At 44.0% G+C, this 27,086-nt stretch overlaps 2 protein-coding genes across 3 annotated transcripts in view; both read right to left on the reverse strand.

Annotated features, from left to right (window-relative positions):
- The window catches only part of dcaf1 (ddb1 and cul4 associated factor 1), a 58,630-nt gene extending 36,898 nt beyond the window's left edge, over positions 1 to 21,732 (reverse strand). Inside the window, exons 1-7 of one of the 2 annotated variants that reach the window (XM_084389750.1) lie at positions 21,555 to 21,732; positions 20,352 to 20,472; positions 6,622 to 6,698; positions 5,767 to 5,840; positions 4,766 to 4,879; positions 3,490 to 3,627; positions 164 to 676 (exon numbers count right to left, since the gene is read on the reverse strand). In XM_084389750.1, coding sequence (XP_084245876.1) covers positions 164 to 676; positions 3,490 to 3,627; positions 4,766 to 4,879; positions 5,767 to 5,840; positions 6,622 to 6,698; positions 20,352 to 20,467 — 1,032 coding nt within the window. In that variant the 5' untranslated portion in view covers positions 20,468 to 20,472; positions 21,555 to 21,732. The remainder of the gene's footprint in view (positions 1 to 163; positions 677 to 3,489; positions 3,628 to 4,765; positions 4,880 to 5,766; positions 5,841 to 6,621; positions 6,699 to 20,351; positions 20,473 to 21,554) is intronic. The other variant, XM_084389749.1, reaches the window with a different exon arrangement.
- LOC311278748 (nuclear factor 7, ovary-like) overlaps positions 1 to 27,086 on the reverse strand; it is a 1,193,180-nt gene that overhangs the window by 188,793 nt on the left and 977,301 nt on the right. The gene's annotated exons all lie outside the window — the stretch shown is intronic.

Below are 27,086 nucleotides of genomic sequence, written 5' to 3' on the forward strand. Positions count from 1 at the left end.
GCATTACCTCCTGGTACTCTCCCAGCAGGGTGAGATTCAGTGAGTGTGTGTGGCATTACCTGCTGGTACTCTCCCAGCAGGGTGAGATTCAGTGAGTGTGTGTGGCATTACCTCCTGGTACTCCCCCAGTGGGGTGAGATTCAGTGAGTGTGTGTGGCATTACCTCCTGGTACTCTCCCAGCGGGGTGAGATACTGCAGGATCAGCCTCTGCTCGATCCCCGGCGTGAGCGGGAACAGGTGGTAGTTATTCCCGATGACCCACGGGCTCATCTCAGACCAGCTGCTGTTGGACAGCTCGCTGAAGTTGCGCTCCGGCTCCGGCAAGGAGAAGTTCAGCTTCTGCTTCACCTTCCCTCCGTTCTCCCTCTTCCTCCAGCTCCTCAAGCCCTCCACCGGTCCCTCGTTCTCCTCCAGCTCCGGCGGCACAGCCGACGCCGGCTTCATCAGGCCTTTCATGCCCGTGTTAGACCGGCCCGTGCTCCTCAGCGCACACACGGGCTCGGCATCCGGGTTCTCCGGGAGAGCACTGGGAACGCTGGGAGTGAACTCTCCGTCCACGGTCTCCTCGTCCAGTGGGAGCAGAGGAGCCAGACTCTTGCTCGGACGCTTGCTGTCTCTCCGGCTCTCCAACTCCTTCTCCTGAAGCTCCCTCAGTCTCTGCAGCATTAGAGGAACCTGACACACAAACATGCTTTTTAGAAGTCACCGAGTCAAAATAGACAGTATTGCTGCGTATGATATATATTCTCTAACTACGCACATCGTTGTTTTAAATTCTTGAATCAGAGTAACTTCCTCTCCCTCTTGTAGCATCCCTTCTCTCTGATGACGAGGGTGGGGCAACTGATATCGGTCAATCTCTATTTTCTTGTACCATTTAAAGGTGCAGTGTGTAAGTTTAGCAGCATCTAGTGGTGAGGTTGTGAACTGCACCCAACAGAAGTTACGGTGGCCGACGGGAGGTGATGTCGTCGTCTGAGTTAGCAGAGGGTAGCCAGTTAAAGGGACAACAAGTAGCTTTTTAGGTATTTTATTATCTAAAATCAATATTTTTATTCATAAATATGCCCTCAATGGTGTAAAAATACCTATGCCAATGATCTGACTTATCCACGTAAACGAAGAATTTATTATCTTTATATACATGGGACGGGTAGGTCCACGGAGGCTTCCATGTAGTTCCGCCATCTTGAAAAACTATAATAGCAGAGAGGGACAAAAAGTACTAGGCCAACGCGTTTCCACAACGCGTTTCGTTCCGAGCCAGCGTCACGTGACTGAAGCCAGCAGAAGCGGAGGAGCAGAGCAGTGAGAGGCGCTTGTCACGGCCGCGGCAAGTTTAAAAGGCTGCACTGCACGGTTATTTATACACCGTTCATTCATACATACATATGAGTCACAGGATAAGGAGTCCTCGTCATCGAAAAAGTCCAAAATAGACCGTAAAAGGAAACGTGACCGGAGATTAACAAGGGTTAATGTCGGGATAGCTAATGCAGGAGAAAGCTTTCAAAAGAGATGCTGAAGTTGCCTGCTTTCTTCTCGACAGGTAAGTCAATGTTACGGTCTTAATTACAAGCTTCTTTTTCATTGCTTGGTTATGAACTTTATTATATAGATAGTAGAACATTTATAGTTATATCTATTTATCTATTCTATTCATAGTAAGTTAAACAGGCTCTTTGATGAATAGCAGCTATTGAGTAAAGTAACTTTAGAGAAGGCACGGATGATGATGATGATATCTAGCAATGCACGTACTTCAAAAATATAACGAATAAAGCCGGCATTACTACTAACTACCATAGTTAATGTTTTTCACAGTCAGTAATTTATACTGTAACATTCTTTTTTTCGTTGATTCAAGTTTCAGTTTGTTTTAAATAACAAACATGTTCACCCGAAGAAAAACTCGAAGTGCTATTATAAGACATCCTGTCATAGCTTTTTAGTACATAACGGCTACCGTAGATGCAACGCGCATTTGAAAAAGTGAGGCGCTGGAGAGCATTATTCGTTTGAATGCAAAATACAGTTTCACCACTAGATGGGAGAAATTCCTACTTAGTGTCCCTTTAAATAACGAGGTTTCTTTACAAAGATAAATATAGAAATTATATTTACCTAATTATTCAGTAAAACAATGTTATTGCGAATATTATTGTGACTTGTTCATCATTGTGTCAGTGTTTTTTTCACTGACTTTAGCTGAAGCTTCTTATCATGAAGAACAACAGTGAGGAAACGTGTTTGTCCGTTCAGGGCCACCGTAGAAACATGTGGATGTAAGCGGACCTGCGGTGTGTGTAGAGAGAAATGCTCATTCTAAGCTAATAAACACACAACGCTTCATTATGTAAGGTCTTTATACACCACTGAAAATGCATTTCTGTCAACAGATCCTCCTAAATATTACACAATGCACCTTTAAGACTTTATATGGCCTTACATTTGATTTGCAAATAAGGGACCCTTATCTAACATATACACTGCGGTGGGAACGGTAGGATTTTTAATGTTTTCAAAAGAAGTATCTTCTGCTCACCAAGACTGCATTTATTTGATTAAAAAAAACAAAAAAAAACAACAACAAAAAACGGTAATATTGTAACATAATATTACAATTTAAAATAACCGTTTTCTATGTGAACATACAGGAGAGTGTAATTTATTCCTGTGATCAAAGCTGAACGTTCAGCATCATTACTCCAGTCTTCAGTGTCACACGATCCTTCAGAAATCACTCTAATATAATGATTTGATGCTCAAGAAACATTTATGATTAATATCAATGTTGAAGACAGGTATGTACAATTATTTTTCAGGATTCTTTGATGAATAGAAAGTTCAAAAGAACAGCATTTATCTGCAATTGAGTCTTTTGTAACATTAAACTATCATTCACAAGTTTGGAGTCAGTAAGAATTGTTTTTTGACGGGGGAAATAAAAGAAATCAATACTTTTATTCAGTAAGGATGCATTCAATTGATCAAAAGTTACAGTAAAGACGTTTATAATGTTACAAAAGATTCTATTTCAAATAAATGAAACTTTCTCTTCATCAAAGAATCCTGAAACCCCACTGAAGACTGGAGTAATGAGGTGAAAATTCAGCTTTTGATCACAGGAATAAATTACACTTACTTTAAACTGTCAAACAATATTACTGGGTTTTTTTGTGTGTTTTTTTTTTGTCTTGGTGAGCAGAAGAGACTCTGTTAAAAACATAAAAATCTTTTGAATGGCAGTGTGTGTGACTCAGTGTTTAGACATGGAGAATGAAGTACTGACTGACTAGCACAGGTGTTTCTGTTCGCATCTGATGCGACTGCAATCGCTCACTTCTCGGACTGGGCAAATGTCTATTGTCCTTTTATTATGCATGAACTGATTGTTTGTTCTTTACTGTTATTATGAAGCATCCTTGAGCTTGGCAAAGGCGCTATATAAATTAAACATATTATTATGGTATTATTCGTGGCCTCACCAGCACAGAGTTCTCCTCACGATAGTTAGCGGCGATGTCCTGGTTCTCCATGGCTCCGGCTAGCAGGCCTGTGGCGTAGATCCTGAGCGGCTGATCCGCCTCCTGGGCCCATTTAAACAAGCGCTCCACAATACCCTCCTGTCACACACACACACACACTTGAGACGTGAGGAAGCAGAAGCCATAGGGCTGTTTACACCTGGCCACTTCATGCGTGTTCTGTGATTGGATGGCTATCCGATCGTGAAAAGACAAGGTGTGAATGCCCTCCGAAACACATTCGAGACGGATTTGAATCCGATCGCTCAAACCACTTCAGGAGGAGGCCAGACGAAACTGGACAAGTGTAAACGCATCTGGCTGTTGAAACCACATATGTAAACTTTCCTCCTCCCAACAATGCTAAAAATAAACATGTGAGTGTGTTATAGGCTATATGTAGCTTGTTTACGCCACAGAATAAAACATTTTAAAAGATAATTGCGACTTTTTCTCTCACAATTGCGAGTTTACATCTCGCAATTCTGACTTTATATCACGCAATTCTGACTTTATAATACGCAATTGGGAGATATAAATTCAGAATTGCATGATATAAAGTTGCAATTGTATCTTATCAAGTCAGAATTGTGAGATATAAACTATTCTGAGGTAAAAAAAAAAAAAATTCTTAGAATTGGACTTTATATCTCACAATTGTGAGAAAAGATGTCAGAATTGTGAGATATAAACTCGCAATTGTGTGTTATAAAGTCAGAATTGCGTGATATAAAGTCGCAAATGCGAGAAATAAAGTCAGAATTGAGAGATATAAACTCGCAATTGTGAGATAAAGTCGCAATTATCTTTTAAAATGTTTTATTCTGTGGCGGAAACAAGCTTCCATATACATGTCATGTTATAGCCAGATATGGCACCACAGATGAGCATCAGTTCATCAAGCCAACGCGCTAACTATCACAAATCAAAGTGAACGTCAGTCGCAGACGCTTAACATTCACACTCTTCATTAAAAGTAAAGAAACAAGATGATCTTACAGTGATGTTGCCGCTGTCTCCTATTGTGGTCATGATTTTGAGATTAGCTGATCAATAAAACCCAGCTCATATCGGTTGCTTTCGGTGACGTGAACTCCATTAAATCTGCATATAGCGCAGGAATTGAAGATCGGATTTATATCCGTTTTGCGAAAACACATTTATGTGACCAGGTGTAAATGATAAATGAGATAGCTATCCGACCGGTGTGATCAGGGCTGTGTGAGGCTCACAGTACCTTCTCCTGGAAGACCACGGCGGTCTCGAGGCCAGGCATGATGTTCAGCAGGAGTCTGCAGGCCGCCGTGTTCACAGAGCCCTCACGACTGCTCATCACGTACGTGTTCACCAGCTGGAGAAGCACAACACACTCAACATCAGAACACAAACACATGCACTTTTTTTACTGCTAAGAACATAAGCCGCGTTCCACCGAAATTATTTCCGCCCCAAAAATGCGAAATGTGTAACAACTTAGTTCAAATGGTTAAAGCTCTTAAGATTTACAGGGGTTTAAAGATGTATTACATCAGGATATATGCGTACAGCAGCACGGTCTGACGATATGAAGTGTTGATCATGAGTAAATATATCTGCTGGTAGGACTGCACAGTTATTGACAGAGTGATGAGTGACTAAAAGAGTGTGATGTGCTTGACATTAAAGAGTTATTGAAATGTCCTCTACTGTGGCTCATTGCCCTTCAGCGGTCACATACGCACAGAATTGTCAAAATGCCAGTGTGTTACAGTATTACTCAAACTAAATATATTCAATTTACTTGCAGAAACGTTCACCTACAGATGAAGCAGCGTATGAACATGAGCCTGCAAGGCCTCGTCAGTAGGGGGCGCTAGAGGGACATGTGACTCAAAACATCTCTCCTTTTTCACTTTTGCTTTACACCCCTATGGGCTGTTCATTAGATATAGTTTATTCGTCATATCAGTTACATCTTTTTTCTATTGTCTGTGTGAGTGCATATTTATATTTTATGAAAAAAGAACACATCATCAGTCCTGCCCACTGAAAGCTGCACACTTCCATACAGCGATATAAACCATAATGCAAAATCTCTATTGATTAACACTTGATATCGTCACCACACCCAGTTAATAGGCATGCATCATTGTGCTAGACAAGCAAGCACTTGCAATCAAAACGAGTATGCAATCAGTGACAATTTCATTTTTAAACTAAATTTTATTAACAATATTAATTAAACTAATCCAATCCTACCGCATTCATGAAATCATCGTTCTTGAACAGGATTTTCAACAGGTGTCCCAGCATGCACTCTGGATCTGCCCGTCCTTAGAGCAAAACAAGAAGTCAATATTATAATGTTCCACCTGGGAGACACTGATGATGAAAGCAGGGCTCCACATTAACACTTGTCCAGGAGCTTCTGAAGAGCTTAACTTGCCCGACTGATCAACTAGCCGGATTAACACGTCAATAAGTAAAAAATAAGCATGGAATCAGTAAAGCGAGAGAATGCTTCTGATTTTATTACATGTATTGTGAGTTGCAATCGACAGTGGATGATATATTACTGTAACAGTGTTGAGCAGTTGAGGCTCTCAGCCTCTCGAGGAGACATCTAAACATCACAAAAGAAACTCCGTTAACAACATACGGCCTATAAAAATACAAAATGTGGAGTTTTTATATGTTTAACGTGTTTAGTGCTCCCACACGACGAGTGAACCCATCACGAGTGAAAATGTGGCACTCATTTCATTCAACAGTTCAAATGAAGTCACTTACACTTTAGACACAATCTTGGCTGCTTTTGGTGTGTTTCAGCAATATAAAGCTTTATTCTAAAATAACTGAATTTATTGATCAAATTTAGGCAATTTAAAATGAAATATGAAGCATACATTCAATAAGATTGGGGGGGGGGGGGGGGGCTTTAAAGGTGCAGATATTACAATATGCAGATTTAAATATATCAAAGCTGACTGAACACTGATGAGAATATTGCTTCAGACTAAATTATATTTAAAACACAAACACACACAAAATCCCGGTCAAGCACATGAAAAGGCCTAATGTGGAGCCCTGATGATGCGTGAGGTGCGGGATCACCTGGATGACGGTCATCGAACGGGTCCGGATCGGCTTTATGATACTCCTCCGTCTCCCGCTCCACCAGATCCGAGATCCTGAGAGATCCACATGAGGATTAGCAAATCTCTGATATATGAACACAATAATACTGGAGTGGCATTCAGGAACACATTATGTTTTAGCTCTTAATCGATTACTTACTGAACATTTAAAGATAATTCGTCAAAATGCATTTACATTCATTAGTTTACTTGACATTACCAAGAAGAAATCCCTACTCTTCCCAGCATCCGTGTGAACACGTCACTTCTGGCTGAATATTAATGAGTTTGGGAAAAGCGGCACATTACGAGACATGTCACAGTCCATCACACCGCGATCAGTGTTGGGGAAGTCACTCCAACGGAGGTCACTCCAACACACCGTGATCAGTGTTGGGGAAGTCACTCCATCACACCGTGATCAGTGTTGGGGAAGTCACTCCAACACACTGTGATCAGTGTTGGGGAAGTCACTCGATCACACCGTGATCAGTGTTGTGGAAGTCACTCCAACGGAAGTCACTCCAACGGAAGTCACTCCAACACACCGTGATCAGTGTTGGGGAAGTCACTCCAACAGAAGTCACTCCAACTGAAGTCACTCCAACTGAAGTCACTCCAACACACTGTGATCAGTGTTGGGGAAGTCACTCCATCGCACCGTGATCAGTGTTGTGGAAGTCACTCCAACTGAAGTCACTCCAACACACCGTGATCAGTGTTGGGGAAGTCACTCCAACAGAAGTCACTCCAACACACCGTGATCAGTGTTGGGGAAGTCACTCCAACACACCGTGATCAGTGTTGGGGAAGTCACTCCAACAGAAGTCACTCCAACGGAAGTCACTCCAACAGAAGTCACTCCAACACACCGTGATCAGTGTTGGGGAAGTCACTCCAACACACCGTGATCAGTGTTGGGGAAGTCACTCCAACAGAAGTCACTCCAACAGAAGTCACTCCAACACACCGTGATCAGTGTTGGGGAAGTCACTCCAACACACCGTGATCAGTGTTGGGGAAGTCACTCCATCACACCGTGATCAGTGTTGGGGAAGTCACTCCATCACACCGTGATCAGTGTTGGGGAAGTCACTCCATCACACCGTGATCAGTGTTGGGGAAGTCACTCCAACACACCGTGATCAGTGTTGGGGAAGTCACTCCAACAGAAGTCACTCCAACGGAAGTCACTCCAACACCGTGATCAGTGTTGGGGAAGTCACTCCAACAGAAGTCACTCCAACGGAAGTCACTCCAACACACCGTGATCAGTGTTGGGGAAGTCACTCCAACAGAAGTCACTCCAACGGAAGTCACTCCAACGGAAGTCACTCCAACGGAAGTCACTCCAACACACTGTGATCAGTGTTGGGGAAGTCACTCCAACACACCGTGATCAGTGTTGGGGAAGTCACTCCAACACACCGTGATCAGTGTTGGGGAAGTCACTCCAACACACCGTGATCAGTGTTGGGGAAGTCACTCCAACACACCGTGATCAGTGTTGGGGAAGTCACTCCAACAGAAGTCACTCCAACGGAAGTCACTCCAACAGAAGTCACTCCAACACACCGTGATCAGTGTTGGGGAAGTCACTCCAACACACCGTGATCAGTGTTGGGGAAGTCACTCCAACAGAAGTCACTCCAACAGAAGTCACTCCAACAGAAGTCACTCCAACACACCGTGATCAGTGTTGGGGAAGTCACTCCAACACACCGTGATCAGTGTTGGGGAAGTCACTCCATCACACCGTGATCAGTGTTGGGGAAGTCACTCCATCACACCGTGATCAGTGTTGGGGAAGTCACTCCAACACACCGTGATCAGTGTTGGGGAAGTCAGTCCATCACACCGTGATCAGTGTTGGGGAAGTCACTCTAACACACCGTGATCAGTGTTGGGGAAGTCAGTCCATCACACCGTGATCAGTGTTGGGGAAGTCACTCCAACACACCGTGATCAGTGTTGGGGAAGTCACTCCATCACACCGTGATCAGTGTTGGGGAAGTCAGTCCATCACACCGTGATCAGTGTTGGGGAAGTCACTCCATCACACCGCGATCAGTGTTGGGGAAGTCACTCCATCACACCGCGATCAGTGTTGGGGAAGTCACTCCAACACACCGTGATCAGTGTTGGGGAAGTCACTCTAACACACCGCAATCAGTGTTGGGGAAGTCACTCTAACACACCGCAATCAGTGTTGGGGAAGTCAGTCCATCACACCGTGATCAGTGTTGGGGAAGTCACTCTAACACACCGTGATCAGTGTTGGGGAAGTCACTCTAACACACCGCAATCAGTGTTGGGGAAGTCAGTCCATCACACCGTGATCAGTGTTGGGGAAGTCACTCCATCACACCGCGATCAGTGTTGGGGAAGTCACTCTAACACACCGCAATCAGTGTTGGGGAAGTCACTCCATCACACCGTGATCAGTGTTGGGGAAGTCACTCCATCACACCGCGATCAGTGTTGGGGAAGTCACTCTAACACACCGCAATCAGTGTTGGGGAAGTCACTCCATCACACCGCGATCAGTGTTGGGGAAGTCACTCCAACACACCGTGATCAGTGTTGGGGAAGTCACTCCATCACACCGTGATCAGTGTTGGGGAAGTCAGTCCATCACACCATGATCAGTGTTGGGGAAGTCACTCCATCACACCGTGATCAGTGTTGGGGAAGTCACTCCATCACACCGCGATCAGTGTTGGGGAAGTCACTCCAACACACCGCAATCAGTGTTGGGGAAGTCACTCCATCACACCGCGATCAGTGTTGGGGAAGTCAGTCCATCACACCGTGATCAGTGTTGGGGAAGTCACTCCATCACACCGTGATCAGTGTTGGGGAAGTCACTCCATCACACCGCGATCAGTGTTGGGGAAGTCACTCCATCACACCGCGATCAGTGTTGGGGAAGTCACTCTAACACACCGCAATCAGTGTTGGGGAAGTCACTCCATCACACCGCGATCAGTGTTGGGGAAGTCACTCCAACACACCGTGATCAGTGTTGGGGAAGTCACTCCATCACACCGTGATCAGTGTTGGGGAAGTCAGTCCATCACACCATGATCAGTGTTGGGGAAGTCACTCCAACACACCGTGATCAGTGTTGGGGAAGTCACTCCAACACACCGTGATCAGTGTTGGGGAAGTCACTCCATCACACCGTGATCAGTGTTGGGGAAGTCACTCCATCACACCGTGATCAGTGTTGGGGAAGTCACTCTAACACACCACGATCAGTGTTGGGGAAGTCACTCCATCACACCGTGATCAGTGTTGGGGAAGTCACTCTAACACACCGCGATCAGTGTTGGGGAAGTCACTCCATCACACCGTGATCAGTGTTGGGGAAGTCACTCCATCACACCGTGATCAGTGTTGGGGAAGTCACTCTAACACACCGCGATCAGTGTTGGGGAAGTCACTCCATCACACCGTGATCAGTGTTGGGGAAGTCACTCTAACACACCGCGATCAGTGTTGGGGAAGTCACTCCATCACACCGTGATCAGTGTTGGGGAAGTCACTCTAACACACCGCAATCAGTGTTGGGGAAGTCACTCCATCACACCGTGATCAGTGTTGGGGAAGTCACTCCATCACACCGTGATCAGTGTTGGGGAAGTCACTCTAACACACCGCGATCAGTGTTGGGGAAGTCACTCCATCACACCGTGATCAGTGTTGGGGAAGTCACTCCATCACACCGTGATCAGTGTTGGGGAAGTCACTCCATCACACCGCGATCAGTGTTGGGGAAGTCACTCTAACACACCGTGATCAGTGTTGGGGAAGTCACTCCATCACACCGCGATCAGTGTTGGGGAAGTCACTCTAACACACCGTGATCAGTGTTGGGGAAGTCACTCTAACACACCGTGATCAGTGTTGGGGAAGTCACTCCATCACACCGCGATCAGTGTTGGGGAAGTTACTCCATCACACCGCGATCAGTGTTGGGGAAGTTACTCTAACAACGTCATTAATTATTAGCTACGAATTACATTGTCAATGGTGTCGATTTCTGTACTAATTACTCTCTAATACCCCTTTTCCACCAACAAGAACCGGGTGCTGGTTCAGAGCCAGAGCCGGTTCAGAGTTGGTTCGACTGACGAGCTTACTAAGAACCGGTTTGCCTTTCCACCGGCTAGAGAGCCACAACAGAGCCAGATCTTACGTCACTGTATACGTCTCATGTTGCCCAGCAACCGCTAGTGCGGTAGCGCCAAACACAAACACGCCAGGCTTGTTCGAGATGCATCGGCTTCTCGCAGATCGATCGCCGCATGACATCAAAGCACTGCGATAGCGATCTAAAAGCACAAGGAGTCGTATGCTTTCCAAACACTCCCGCAGCTCCGATCGGTCCTCGCCGCTCCGATGCATCTCGAACAAGCCATCAACAATAACGGACGTTGCAATACTATGGATGGTCATGGGTTTGCAAAAATACATCGGAATCCAACGCGTTCGTGCAGCTCGCCGTAACTTACGGATATTATGATCGAGCTGCTATTAGCTCGACTAGCTGCTATTTAAAAATGGCGGTCACAAGTTTCTATTCGTCTTGTTGGTCACGGTAACCCCGCCCCCAGCCCCTGACGCAAGCGGTTCTTTCTTGGCTCCGTTCTAGACCCTGCAATGATTTGGTACTACTTAAGAACCAGTTTTACTGGTTCGGAGCTGGTGCTTTGGCGGTGGAAAAACAAAGAACCGATTTGAAACTAGGCTCTGGCTCCGAACCAGCACCAGCTCTGCCTTGGTGGAAAAGGGGTATAAAAGTATTACATTTCATATCACCAAACACTCTCTGAATCCCCCATCCGCCTCGACCAGCTGAGCATGGACAGAGATGGGCTCTTCATTCTTTCACATAAATCATACAAAACTGCATAAATTATTCTTGATCTGACCAAAGTGTTTACATTACATTACAACACACATTTTAAGGTTAGACGTTACATTTAGATGTTAAATTTCATTGCATTTGTAATTTAACAAAATTTAAATATACTTGTTTAAATACAAAAGTCTTACAGGTTTGAACGACATGAAGGTGAGCAAATGCAAATGAATTTATTTAAAATAATGTTTGGGTGAACTATACCTTTAATTAGATACATTTACTTCAATACATCTTACAAACTTACTTAGACATCTTTAATCTCTGTTTGTTCTGTTTAATGATCGAATGATATTGTTTTTTTGTTTGTTTTTTAAACCGATATTGATTATTAGCATGTTGATACAGAACTGATATTTGTTTTATTTCTGTTTTTGACTATTATAACAGCACTGAACTCAACAAACTGTTTTAACACTCAATACTGTCATTTCACTTGTGCTTCTACATAAAAAAAACCTAAGAGTCCAAAAGAGTGCAATAAAGTGCTGTCACAAGTGTCTTTAAATAACAGCTACATAAACATTGTAAACCACCTGAATAACAAACATTGCTACTTTAATGTACTTAGAACTCAGTTTCATCTTTTAGTTTATAACAACAGCAGTGATATTAATAACAAAAGGCTAAATATATTGTCTCAAATGGAGAACAAATGACAGGAGAGTCAATGTAAAATAAATGACTGTAATGACTTTGTAATGCATTACACACTCAACACTGACCATGATGCATCACACTTATGACTGTAGAGATGCACTGATGTATCGGCGGTACACGATAGATTAATAACGTCTGCATATTGGTCATCAAGGCTGATATGAAGCGTTCATTAACTGTGTGAAGGCACTCGTCTGTTGCATAACCCAACATTCTCTCTGGTAAAATCTAACTAAAGGGGTAATTAGGTGAGATTACTGCATTAAAGCGGGACTGTCCAATCAGATACAGGTAATGGAAAGCAGGATCCTGCAGAACATATATAAAGTTGGGTATTCGCCTTGTAGAGCTGCGCGATTAACCGTTAAAAGACGGCGATCTGGACTCAAGCACCAGTGATCTTACTCCTCAGTGACAGTGACTCTGCTCTGTCTATTAACCCTGTGATCACAGGAACACTCAGATGTTCTGATCCAGAGAGAGCCGTCGTCATGAATAGATATGAAACAGCTTCACTAACAGTCTTTTCAACATCACAGCATCATTAGTTCTGTCTTACAATCACTCAGATTATTATGGGAGAAAAGATTATAGTTCAGATATAAACACTGATGTCTACTGTAGAGATCAGAATGGAGCAAATCAGCTTTTAAAAGCAAATTAACGCTTCAAATAAAGATTGTATTGATTACATCGTTACACCAGTAGGTGGCGACAGGAGACTGTTAAAATATGTGTTTGTCACTGAATCATTCACTCAAGAGATTCATTCAGAAACACTGATTCATCCAGTAATGAAACCAGTGAAGACTTTATGAGCGAGTCGTTCATTTGTTAAAACAATAATTTTTTCAAATTAATTAAATTATTAATTCAATATTTTTAAATAGACAGCAGCAATTTGTCAGAACCTCTAGTAAATGACGTTTAGTAGTCTGTTCAGAATCGTGATCTCCTAAAAAAATAAATAAAAAAAATCATACTTTATTTATCCAGAATTGTACAGCTCAATATTACACTAACACTATCATAGAAGTACTTGGATAAAAGTTTCAAGTTCAGATATGAACATTGATGTCTACGATAGCGATGAAAATCAGCTTTTGATAGAAACTTGGTGCTTAAAATAACGCATTTATCGATTACATAGTTTTGTCACTAAGGGGCGAAAAGTGACTTTAAAAAATGTATTTGTTATTGAATCATTTGTTCGAGAGAATGTAGTGTTGTATGATGCTTCTGAAATAAAACTCAAAGATGTGATGAATTGTTTTTGTAAATATGACTCATCTTATACATATAAAAAAGCTATAGTTGTGTCATGGACTCTGAGGGTTCTTCTAGAATGGTCTCTGTGAGGCTATAGCTGTGTCGTGGACTCTGAGGGTTCATCTAGAACGCTCTCTGTAAGGCTATAGTTGTGTCATGGACTCTGAGGGTTCATCTAGAACGGTCTCTGTGAGGCTATAGCTGTGTCGTGGACTCTGAGGGTTCTTCTAGAACGGTCTCTGTGAGGCTTTTGCTGTGTCATGGACTCTGAGGGTTCATCTAGAACGCTCTCTGTGAGGCTATAGGTGTGTCGTGGACTCTGAGGGTTCATCTAGAACGCTCTTTGTAAGGCTATAGTTGTGTCATGGACTCTGCGGGTTCTTCTAGAACGGTCTTTGTAAGGCTATAGCTGTGTCGTGGACTCTGAGGGTTCATCTAGAATGCTCTCTGTGAGGCTATAGCTGTGTCGTGGACTCTGAGGGTTCATCTAGAACGGTCTCTGTGAGGCTATAGCTGTGTCGTGGACTCTGAGGGTTCATCTAGAACGGTCTCTGTGAGGCTATAGCTGTGTCGTGGACTCTGAGGGTTCATCTAGAATGCTCTCTGTGAGGCTATAGCTGTGTCGTGGACTCTGAGGGTTCATCTAGAACGGTCTCTGTAAGGCTATAGCTGTGTCGTGGACTCTGCGGGTTCATCTAGAACGGTCTCTGTGAGGCTATAGCTGTGTCGTGGACTCTGCGGGTTCATCTAGAACGGTCTCTGTGAGGCTATAGCTGTGTCGTGGACTCTGAGGGTTCATCTAGAACGGTCTCTGTGAGGCTATAGCTGTGTCGTGGACTCTGAGGGTTCATCTAGAATGCTCTCTGTGAGGCTATAGCTGTGTCGTGGACTCTGAGGGTCCATCTAGAACGGTCTCTGTGAGGCTATAGCTGTGTCGTGGACTCTGCAGGTTCATCTAGAATGGTCTCTGTGAGGCTAAAGTTGTGTCGTGGACTCTGAGGGTTCATCTAGAACGGTCTCTGTGAGGCTATAGTTGTGTCGTGGACTCTGCGGGTTCATCTAGAACGGTCTCTGTAAGGCTATAGCTGTGTCGTGGACTCTGCGGGTTCATCTAGAACGGTCTCTGTGAGGCTATAGCTGTGTCGTGGACTCTGAGGGTTCTTCTAGAATGGTCTCTGTGAGGCTATAGCTGTGTCGTGGACTCTGAGGGTTCTTCTAGAATGGTCTCTTTAAGGCTATAGCTGTGTAGTGGACTGAGGGTTCATCTAGAACGGTCTCTGTGAGGCTATAGCTGTGTCGTGGACTCTGAGGGTTCATCTAGAACGCTCTCTGTGAGGCTATAGGTGTGTCGTGGACTCTGAGGGTTAATCTAGAACGCTCTTTGTAAGGCTATAGTTGTGTCATGGACTCTGCGGGTTCTTCTAGAATGGTCTCTGTAAGGCTATAGCTGTGTCGTGGACTCTGAGGGTTCATCTAGAACGGTCTCTGTGAGGCTATAGCTGTGTCGTGGACTCTGAGGGTTCATCTAGAATGCTCTCTGTGAGGCTATAGCTGTGTCGTGGACTCTGAGGGTTAATCTAGAACGCTCTTTGTTAGGCTATAGTTGTGTCATGGACTCTGCGGGTTCTTCTAGAATGGTCTCTGTAAGGCTATAGCTGTGTCGTGGACTCTGAGGGTTCATCTAGAACGGTCTCTGTGAAGCTATAGCTGTGTCGTGGACTCTGAGGGTTCATCTAGAACGGTCTCTGTGAGGCTATAGCTGTGTCGTGGACTCTGCAGGTTCATCTAGAACGGTCTCTGTGAGGCTGAAGTTGTGTCGTGGACTCTGAGGGTTCATCTAGAACGGTCTCTGTGAGGCTATAGTTGTGTCGTGGACTCTGCGGGTTTATCTAGAACGGTCTCTGTGAGGCTATAGCTGTGTCGTGGACTCTGAGGGTTCTTCTAGAATGGTCTCTGTGAGGCTATAGCTGTGTCGTGGACTGAGGGTTCATCTAGAACGGTCTCTATGAGGCTATAGCTGTGTCGTGGACTCTGAGGGTTCATCTAAAATGCTCTCTGTGAGGCTATAGCTGTGTCGTGGACTGAGGGTTCATCTAGAACGGTCTCTGTGAGGCTAAAGTTGTGTCGTGGACTCTGAGGGTTCATCTAGAACGGTCTCTGTAAGGCTATAGCTGTGTCGTGGACTGAGGGCTCATCTAGAACGGTCTCTGTGAGGCTATAGCTGTGTCGTGGACTCTGCGGGTTCTTCTAGAACGGTCTCTGTAAGGCTATAGCTGTGACGTGGACTCTGAGGGTTCATCTAGAATGCTCTCTGTGAGGCTATAGCTGTGTCGTGGACTCTGAGGGTTCTTCTAGAACGGTCTCTGTGAGGCTATAGTTGTGTCATGGACTCTGCGGGTTCATCTAGAACGGTCTCTGTGAGGCTATAGTTGTGTCGTGGACTCTGAGGGTTCATCTAGAACGGTCTCTGTGAGGCTATAGTTGTGTCGTGGACTCTGAGGGTTCATCTAGAATGCTCTCTGTGAGGCTATAGCTGTGTCGTGGACTCTGAGGGTTCTTCTAGAATGGTCTCTGTAAGGCTATAGTTGTGTCATGGACTCTGCGGGTTCATCTAGAACGGTCTCTGTGAGGCTATAGTTGTGTCGTGGACTCTGAGGGTTCTTCTAGAACGGTCTCTGTGAGGCTATAGTTGTGTCATGGACTCTGCGGGTTCATCTAGAACGGTCTCTGTGAGGCTATAGTTGTGTCGTGGACTCTGAGGGTTCATCTAGAATGCTCTCTGTGAGGCTATAGCTGTGTCGTGGACTGAGGGTTCTTCTAGAACAGTCTCTGTGAGGCTATAGCTGTGTCGTGGACTCTGAGGGTTCTTCTAGAACGGTCTTTGTAAGGCTATAGCTGTGTCGTGGACTCTGCGGGTTCATCTAGAACGGTCTCTGTAAGGCTATAGCTGTGTCGTGGACTCTGAGGGTTCATCTAGAACGGTCTTTGTAAGGCTATAGCTATGTCGTGGACTCTGAGGGTTCATCTAGAATGCTCTCTGTAAGGCTATAGCTGTGTCGTGGACTCTGCGGGTTCATCTAGAACGGTCTTTGTAAGGCTATAGCTGTGTCGTGGACTCTGAGGGTTCATCTAGAATGCTCTCTGTAAGGCTATAGCTGTGTCGTGGACTCTGCGGGTTCATCTAGAACGGTCTTTGTAAGGCTATAGCTGTGTCGTGGACTCTGAGGGTTCATCTAGAACGGTCTCTGTGAGGCTATAGCTGTGTCGTGGACTCTGAGGGTTCATCTAGAACGGTCTCTGTGAGGCTATAGCTGTGTCGTGGACTCTGGGGGTTCTTCTAGAACGGTCTTTGTAAGGCTATAGCTGTGTCGTGGACTCTGCAGGTTCATCTAGAACGGTCTCTGTGAGGCTAAAGTTGTGTCGTGGACTCTGAGGGTTCATCTAGAACGGTCTCTGTAAGGCTATAGCTGTGTCGTAGACTCTGAGGGTTCTTCTAGAACGGTCTTTGTAAGGCTATAGCTGTGTCGTGGACTCTGCGGGTTCATCTAGAACGGTCTCTGTAAGGCTATAGCTGTGTCGTGGACTCTGAGGGTTCATCTAGAACGGTCTCTGTGAGGCTATAGTTGTGTCGTGGACTCTGCGGGTTCATCTAGAACGGTCTCTGTAAGGCTATAGCTGTGTCGTGGACTCTGAGGGTTCATCTAGAATGGTCTCTGTGAGGCTATAGCTGTGTCGTGGACTCTGGGGGTTCTTCTAGAACGGTCTTTGTAAGGCTATAGCTGTGTCGTGGACTCTGCAGGTTCATCTAGAATGGTCTCTGTGAGGCTATAGTTGTGTCGTGGACTCTGAGGGTTCATCTAGAACGGTCTCTGTAAGGCTATAGCTGTGTCGTGGACTCTGAGGGTTCGTCTAGAACGGTCTTTGTAAGGCTATAGCTGTGTCGTGGACTCTGCGGGTTCATCTAGAACGGTCTCTGTAAGGCTATAGCTGTGTCGTGGACTCTGAGGGTTCATCTAGAACGGTCTCTGTGAGGCTATAGTTGTGTCGTGGACTCTGCGGGTTCATCTAGAACGGTCTCTGTAAGGCTATAGCTGTGTCGTGGACTCTGAGGGTTCATCTAGAACGGTCTCTGTAAGGCTATAGCTGTGTCGTGGACTCTGCGGGTTCTTCTAGAACGGTCTCTGTAAGGCTATAGCTGTGTCGTGGACTCTGAGGGTTCATCTAGAACGGTCTCTGTAAGGCTATAGTTGTGTCGTGGACTCTGAGGGTTCATCTAGAACAGTCTCTGTAAGGCTATAGTTGTGTCGTGGACTCTGCGGGTTCTTCTAGAACGGTCTCTGTAAGGCTATAGCTGTGTCGTGGACTCTGCAGGTTCATCTAGAATGGTCTCTGTGAGGCTATAGCAAGCGTGCCGCACAAGCCCTCAAAAGTGAAGCCAAAACGTCTCGATCGCCCCCCGGTGACTGGTCCTAGTATAGGTTATAAGTCCCGCCTCCCCTTGTTATTCAGCGGGACGTGAGACCAACTAAATAATTAAATTACACTTCAAATATCTTTTTTCCAAAGGTGGTTTATTTCATTTGCTGTCATTTTTATCACGCTGATGTAAGTTCAAGTGTCCGTTTCAAAAATAAGTTGGCTTTTAGTTAGTTACGTGATGCGGTGGTGTAACGTCATGATTGACAGCTGTGATTGACAGGTTCTCTGAGCGAAGTAGTCACTGAAGCACCAACGGACATTTTTTCGGGATCTTCGGAGGACTGAGGAGATTGTATTTACTATATTTTAACAAGCCTCTTGTCTAACTGCAATCAATTTGTAAAAAAGTGTGCAGAATCCACTCTCCCTCAGTGCATTCTGCGAGAGTGAGGGCGGAGCGTTGATTTCGCGGCTTTACTTCCTGCTCACTACTGCGCAGGTCTGGTCCCGAGATCCCTACTGCGCAGACTCAAGTTCCAATATGTCAGCGCCATATCGGGACTCTGGCGGCTTCAGTTCTCATCAATGGAAGAGAGCGAAGGGGCGTCGTCCATATTTTTTTACAGTCTATGGGCTATAGTTGTGTCGTGGACTCTGAGGGTTCATCTAGAACGGTCTCTGTAAGGCTATAGCTGTGTCGTGGACTCTGAGGGTTCTTCTAGAACGGTCTTTGTAAGGCTATAGCTGTGTCGTGGACTCTGCGGGTTCATCTAGAACGGTCTCTGTAAGGCTATAGCTGTGTCGTGGACTCTGAGGGTTCATCTAGAACGGTCTCTGTGAGGCTATAGTTGTGTCGTGGACTCTGCGGGTTCATCTAGAACGGTCTCTGTAAGGCTATAGCTGTGTCGTGGACTCTGAGGGTTCATCTAGAACGGTCTCTGTAAGGCTATAGCTGTGTCGTGGACTCTGCGGGTTCTTCTAGAACGGTCTCTGTAAGGCTATAGCTGTGTCGTGGACTCTGATGGTTCATCTAGAACGGTCTCTGTAAGGCTATAGTTGTGTCGTGGACTCTGCGGGTTCTTCTAGAACGGTCTCTGTAAGGCTATAGCTGTGTCGTGGACTCTGAGGGTTCATCTAGAACGGTCTCTGTGAGGCTATAGTTGTGTCGTGGACTCTGCGGGTTCATCTAGAATGGTCTTTGTAAGGCTATAGCTGTGTCGTGGACTCTGCGGGTTCTTCTAGAACGGTCTCTGTGAGGCTATAGCTGTGTCGTGGACTCTGAGGGTTCATCTAGAACGGTCTCTGTGAGGCTATAGCTGTGTCGTGGACTCTGAGGGTTCTTCTAGAACGGTCTTTGTAAGGCTATAGCTGTGTCGTGGACTCTGCGGGTTCTTCTAGAACGGTCTCTGTGAGGCTATAGCTGTGTCGTGGACTCTGAGGGTTCATCTAGAACGGTCTCTGTGAGGCTATAGTTGTGTCGTGGACTCTGCGGGTTCATCTAGAACGGTCTTTGTAAGGCTATAGCTGTGTCATGGACTCTGCGGGTTCTTCTAGAACGGTCTCTGTGAGGCTATAGCTGTGTCGTGGACTCTGAGGGTTCTTCTAGAACGGTCTTTGTAAGGCTATAGCTGTGTCGTGGACTCTGCGGGTTCTTCTAGAACGGTCTCTGTGAGGCTATAGCTGTGTCGTGGACTCTGAGGGTTCATCTAGAACGGTCTCTGTGAGGCTATAGTTGTGTCGTGGACTCTGAGGGTTCTTCTAGAACGGTCTCTGTAAGGCTATAGTTGTGTCGTGGACTCTGAGGGTTCATCTAGAACGCTCTCTGTAAGGCTATAGCTGTGTCGTGGACTCTGAGGGTTCATCTAGAACGGTCTCTGTGAGGCTATAGGTGTGTCGTGGACTCTGAGGGTTCTTCTAGAACGGTCTCTGTAAGGCTATAGTTGTGTCGTGGACTCTGAGGGTTCATCTAGAACGGTCTCTGTGAGGCTATAGTTGTGTCGTGGACTCTGCGGGTTCATCTAGAACGGTCTTTGTAAGGCTATAGCTGTGTCATGGACTCTGCGGGTTCTTCTAGAACGGTCTCTGTGAGGCTATAGCTGTGTCGTGGACTCTGAGGGTTCTTCTAGAACGGTCTTTGTAAGGCTATAGCTGTGTCGTGGACTCTGCGGGTTCTTCTAGAACGGTCTCTGTGAGGCTATAGCTGTGTCGTGGACTCTGAGGGTTCATCTAGAACGGTCTCTGTGAGGCTATAGTTGTGTCGTGGACTCTGCGGGTTCATCTAGAACGGTCTCTGTGAGGCTATAGTTGTGTCGTGGACTCTGCGGGTTCATCTAGAACGGTCTCTGTGAGGCTATAGGTGTGTCGTGGACTCTGAGGGTTCATCTAGAACGGTCTCTGTAAGGCTATAGTTAAGGATCTCGGGTGTTTCTCACTTGGTCAGTATGTTGAGGAGCTCGCTGGATCCCGCTTGCTGTTCTCTCTCCCACTGCTCCAGTAAAGCACTGAGCTCCGCTTTAGAGTCCACACCTCCTCCATCTCCAGACGCCATTAGCCCTGAGACACACACACACACGCCTCAGTGATCCTGTGCACAACCACACCTGATGTTCACGTCATTCTCCACCACAGCTCCCAACACATTAATCCATAAATAAACAGTCAAAACAAAAGTTATTCAAACACCAGATATAATTTCATTTTGTTTACTAGTGTGATCAGGACACTATAGTTCATTGATGTAAGTGAGGAGAGCAAGATAAAGTAAACTGTGACATATTATACCCAAAAATTCTTCATACAGTAAAATTTATACAACTTTCGGACTAAAAATGATTGGGACACTTTGACCGGATCATGTTTTGCTGAAGTGTGTTTTCTTTAATTGCTAATGCTCTTTTTACACAGACTGAACAAAATGAAGCATTGCTTGGTGATTGGTTGAGCTAAACTGGTATTATCTAATTGTGTAGTTAAATCTAACAGCTGACAGATATTCAACATAATTCATGTGTGAGACAGTCTAACAGAAGGACGGACAAAACCAGTCAAATATCAACTGAGTTCTGCTCATATTTTATCACCATTTTCTAAACTATAGCGAATAAACTGTGAGAAATGTTGACGGTGTTTGAATAAATGTTGGCTTGACTGTATATGAGTAAAACTTGAAGAAGAAAAGACTAAATCAACAGTAAGGTCATCAAGGCCAACAACATGACATGCTGAATGTAACAGAACAACTGATAAGAAATCAGAATTATAATGATTAATCAAGAGTTTCTCACTCAGGGTTGCCACTAATATCGCAGTGCCTGTGATAAAGCTGAATAAACCAATAGATGAAAATATCAACACATGTATTCATCACGTGTGTGTGTGTGTCAGTTGAACTTGGATCCAGCAGAAACACCTGCTAATATGAACTGAAAGCCTCTTTACAATACATTACCAGCTCATTCGCTAAAGAAACACACGCTAGCTCATTTATCCGGTGTATAAACATATACAGTATATAAATATATAGTGTTTACAGAGCGAGCACGCGCATATCCCACACACACTGATCTGACATGTGAACTGAACACAACACTGAGGTAAACAGTGTTTATAACGTGTTTTGGCGCGCGAGGACTCACCTTCAGCGCGCGCGCACACACACCGCCTCAGACTCGCGAACGCAATCACCTCGCGAACACAACACACGCGACACGGGCTGTTATACACACATGAAGAGTGTCGCTTAAGAGCTCATGTCACTCGTGTCTGCCTTTAGCAATGTGCTGCAACTTTATGATGGCGATCGCTAAACGCGTCATCACCCGGCGACGACAGGGAGACGTTGATGACGTCAGACGCACGCTTTCTGCCAGTAGGGAAGAGACTTTGGACTTTACTATTTGTTGTCTATATTTGTTAAAAAAAAATTATACTATGTGTTGGACTATTGTCATATTTATTATTTGTAATGTGACTGGCATTTAATAAATAAAAAAGAAAGAAAAAGAAAGAAGAGCGTTTGGAATGTATTATGTTATCTTGTTAATGTTTTTTTTTCTTCAAGTATATAATAAATAAATAAAAATGAATAAAAAAGAAGAGAGTTTGGACTCTCTTGATAAAGAAAAAAGAAAAGAAAATTAATAATAAAACATGTGAAGTAATTCCTACATGATATAGTTTCCACATCCTCTTTTACTGGATCAATTTGTGACGATATTCACTGTAAAAGTACATGACAAATACAGCGTTTTAAGATACTGCATAATATCTATCCAACTAGCTCCCAAATCGCTCCTTTTGCTTATGTTTTCAATTTATACGTATTCTGTAAGACTGAGGAAGACACTGCTCCATTTATTTTTTGATTGTAATAAGATATAATATTTAAGTTGTTATGCATCATATCGCTGATTATAAAAATGTATCTGAAAAAATATGTATTTCTTTATTATTCTGACAGTAACCATGCTGGTTAGGCTAATATTTAATTCCTTTGTTTTGCATTATATTAATCGCAGCTTCAGAGTAGTTCCTGTCAGTCACCTGTAGTTCCCGCTGTGTCCACAGGGGGCGCGAGAGAGTAATCAGTGTGTTATTACCGTCATCACTCCTCACACACACCAGGAGGCGCTGAAGAGCAGATCATCTTTCAGTTGTCCCGTGATGAACAGAATGAAATAAACGTATGTTTTTTTTTCCAATTGCTGACACATTAAAATGACATGAACAGCAGTTATTTAAACTGACACACAGAGAGCAAAACCTCTTCTCAAGTCTCCAAAAGTCTAAACACATTTTCTGCTTTACACACATTTTGCAATTCAAAATGGCACTTTGTAAACACACTGAACACAGTTCTCTACATAAGACACAACAATCTGATATAAAGTCACATGTCTGCCATTTCAAAACACTGCCATTCAAAATGACACTCCATGATCTGATTGGCCGATACATGTGTCACCTGACCAAACACCTCAATGGTTAATTGTTAACACTTCAATCTTTTTCAGTTTACTGTTTTTTGTGAGCATATTTTTTGTTCAGTCCAGTGTAAATATATCAGCTGTGCATATGTTGCACTGACTTGTTTGGTGAAAAATAAAAAAATAAATGTTTCAACAGCATGTGTGTGTCTCTGCAAATATTTCTGTGCATGTGAACAATCTGAAGAATTTTCTACAATTTGAACTATTTTAGTATTATGGCAAAGCATACTAAAGATGAGAGTGCTCTTCATTATGCCCAACAGTGTGTAGTTGGTTAGACAAACATCTGTTTATATGAATGAGGTGTGTGCCATTTCGTGCAAAAGTTTGATTTTGATAATGCTATATGTAGTTTTGTTTGCAGTGCTTCATTCTGCAGGATATATGAGGTATTTTGCAGTTTGGGTGTGTGGTTTTGTGAAATGTGAATAGTATTTTGATAAAAACCAGTCTAGTTTGCAAAATTGTGTGTTAGCAATTGGAAAAAACTGTAAGGATGTCCACTCAGACTTATGGTCTCCTATACTCACATAATAACCTCTCACTTCTTAGTATGACCTGAACCATTTGATGACCATCCAGAGTGTTGTGATTGACACTGTCAAACCCAGCTCTGAAATTTTGCCTGTTTCTTTATTGAGTACCTACTGTACTCTATTGAGTACCTACTGTACTGCATTGAGTACCTACTGTACTGCATTGAGTACCTACTGTACTGTATTGAGTAGCCTACTGTGCTGCATTGAGTACCTACTGTACTGCATTGAGTACCTACTGTACTGCATTGAGTACCTACTGTACTTTATTGAGTACCTACTGTACTGCATTGAGTACCTACTGTACTGCATTGAGTACCTACTGTACTGTATTGAGTACCTACTGTACTGTATTGAGTACCTACTGTACTGCATTGAGTACCTACTGTACTGTATTGAGTAGCCTACTGTGCTGTATTGAGTACCTACTGTACTGCATTGAGTAGCATACTGTACTGTATTGAGTACCTAATGTACTGCATTGAGTACCTACTGTACTGCATTGAGTAGCCTACTGTACTGTATTGAGTACCTACTGTACTGTATTGAGTACCTACTGTACTGTATTGAGTACTGCATTGAGTACCTACTGTACTGCATTGAGTACCTACTGTACTGTATTGAGTAGCCTACTGTGCTGCATTGAGTACCTACTGTACTGCATTGAGTACCTACTGTACTGTATTGAGTACCTACTGTGCTGCATTGAGTACCTACTGTACTGTATTGAGTAGCCTACTGTGCTGCATTGAGTACCTACTGTACTGCATTGAGTACCTACTGTACTGTATTGAGTACCTACTGTGCTGCATTGAGTACCTACTGTACTGTATTGAGTAGCCTACTGTACTGTATTGAGTACCTACTGTACTGCACTGAGTAGCCTACTGTACTGCATTGAGTACCTACTGTACTGCATTGAGTACCTACTGTACTGCATTGAGTAGCCTACTGTACTGTATTGAGTACCTACTGTGCTGCATTGAGTACCTACTGTACTGTATTGAGTACCTACTGTACTGTATTGAGTACCTACTGTACTGCATTGAGTACCTACTGTACTGCATTGAGTACCTACTGTATTGAGTACCTACTGTACTGCATTGAGTACCTACTGTACTGTATTGAGTAGCCTACTGTGCTGCATTGAGTACCTACTGTACTGTATTGAGTAGCCTTCTGTACTGCATTGAGTAGCCTACTGTACTGCATTGAGTACCTACTGTACTGTATTGAGTAGCCTACTGTACTGCATTGAGTACCTACTGTACTGTATTGAGTAGCCTTCTGTACTGCATTGAGTACCTACTGTACTGTATTGAGTAGCCTTCTGTACTGCATTGAGTACCTACTGTACTATATTGAGTACCTACTGTACTGCATTGAGTACCTACTGTACTGTATTGAGTAGCCTACTGTACTGCATTGAGTACCTACTGTACTGTATTGAGTAGCCTTCTGTACTGCATTGAGTACCTACTGTACTGTATTGAGTACCTACTGTACTGCACTGAGTACCTACTGTACTGTATTGAGTAGCCTAGTGTACTGTATTGAGTAGCCTACTGTACTGTATTGAGTAGCCTACTGTACTGTATTGAGTAGCCTACTGTGCTGCATTTAGTACCTACTGTACTGCATTGAGTACCTACTGTACTGTATTGAGTAGCCTACTGTACTGTATTGAGTAGCCTACTGTACTGTATTGAGTACCTACTGTACTGTATTGAGTACCTACTGTACTGCATTGAGTAGCCTACTGTACTGTATTGAGTAGCCTACTGTGCTGCATTGAGTACCTACTGTACTGTATTGAGTACCTACTGTACTGTATTGAGTACCTACTGTACTGCATTGAGTACCTACTGTACTGCATTGAGTACCTACTGTACTGTATTGAGTACCTACTGTACTGCATTGAGTACCTACTGTGCTGCATTGAGTAGCATACTGTACTGTATTGAGTAGCCTACTGTGCTGCATTGAGTAGCCTTCTGTACTGCATTGAGTACCTACTGTACTGTATTGAGTACCTACTGTACTGTATTGAGTAGCCTTCTGTACTGCATTGAGTACCTACTGTACTGTATTGAGTACCTACTGTACTGCATTGAGTACCTACTGTGCTGCATTGAGTAGCCTACTGTACTGTATTGAGTAGCCTACTGTGCTGCATTGAGTAGCCTACTGTACTGTATTGAGTAGCCTTCTGTACTGCATTGAGTACCTACTGTACTGTATTGAGTAGCCTACTGTACTGTATTGAGTACCTACTGTACTGTATTGAGTACCTACTGTACTGCATTGAGTACCTACTGTGCTGCATTGAGTAGCCTACTGTACTGTATTGAGTAGCCTACTGTACTGCATTGAGTACCTACTGTACTGTATTGAGTACCTACTGTACTGCATTGAGTACCTACTGTACTGCATTGAGTACCTACTGTACTGTATTGAGTACCTACTGTACTGCATTGAGTACCTACTGTGCTGCATTGAGTAGCATACTGTACTGTATTGAGTAGCCTACTGTGCTGCATTGAGTAGCCTTCTGTACTGCATTGAGTACCTACTGTACTGTATTGAGTACCTACTGTACTGCATTGAGTACCTACTGTGCTGCATTGAGTAGCCTACTGTACTGTATTGAGTAGCCTACTGTGCTGCATTGAGTAGCCTACTGTACTGTATTGAGTAGCCTTCTGTACTGCATTGAGTACCTACTGTACTGTATTGAGTACCTACTGTACTGTATTGAGTACCTACTGTGCTGCATTGAGTAGCCTACTGTACTGTATTGAGTAGCCTACTGTGCTGCATTGAGTAGCCTACTGTACTGTATTGAGTAGCCTTCTGTACTGCATTGAGTACCTACTGTACTGTATTGAGTACCTACTGTACTGTATTGAGTAGCCTACTGTACTGTATTGAGTAGCCTACTGTACTGTATTGAGTACCTACTGTACTGTATTGAGTACCTACTGTACTGTATTGAGTACCTACTGTACTGTATTGAGTAGCCTACTGTACTGTATTGAGTACCTACTGTACTGCATTGAGTACTTACTGTACTGTATTGAGTAGCCTACTGTACTGTATTGAGTAGCCTACTGTGCTGCATTGAGTAGCTTACTGTACTGTATTGAGTAGCCTTCTGTACTGCATTGAGTAGCCTACTGTGCTGCATTGAGTAGCCTACTGTACTGTATTGAGTAGCCTACTGTACTGTATTGAGTACCTACTGTACTGCATTGAGTAGCCTACTGTACTGTATTGAGTACCTACTGTACTGCATTGAGTACCTACTGTACTGCATTGAGAAGCCTACTGTACTGCATTGAGTAGCCTACTGTACTGTATTGAGTACCTACTGTACTGCATTGAGTAGCCTACTGTACTGCATTGAGTAGCCTACTGTACTGTATTGAGTACCTACTGTGCTGCATTGAGTAGCCTACTGTACTGCATTGAGTACCTACTGTGCTGCATTGAGTACCTACTGTGCTGCATTGAGTAGCCTACTGTACTGTATTGAGTACCTACTGTGCTGCATTGAGTAGCCTACTGTACTGCATTGAGTAGCCTACTGTACTGTATTGAGTACCTACTGTGCTGCATTGAGTAGCCTACTGTACTGCATTGA

This window comes from Rutilus rutilus (assembly GCF_951802725.1).
Source record: "Rutilus rutilus genome assembly, chromosome: 19".
Taxonomy (NCBI): domain Eukaryota; kingdom Metazoa; phylum Chordata; class Actinopteri; order Cypriniformes; family Leuciscidae; genus Rutilus; species Rutilus rutilus.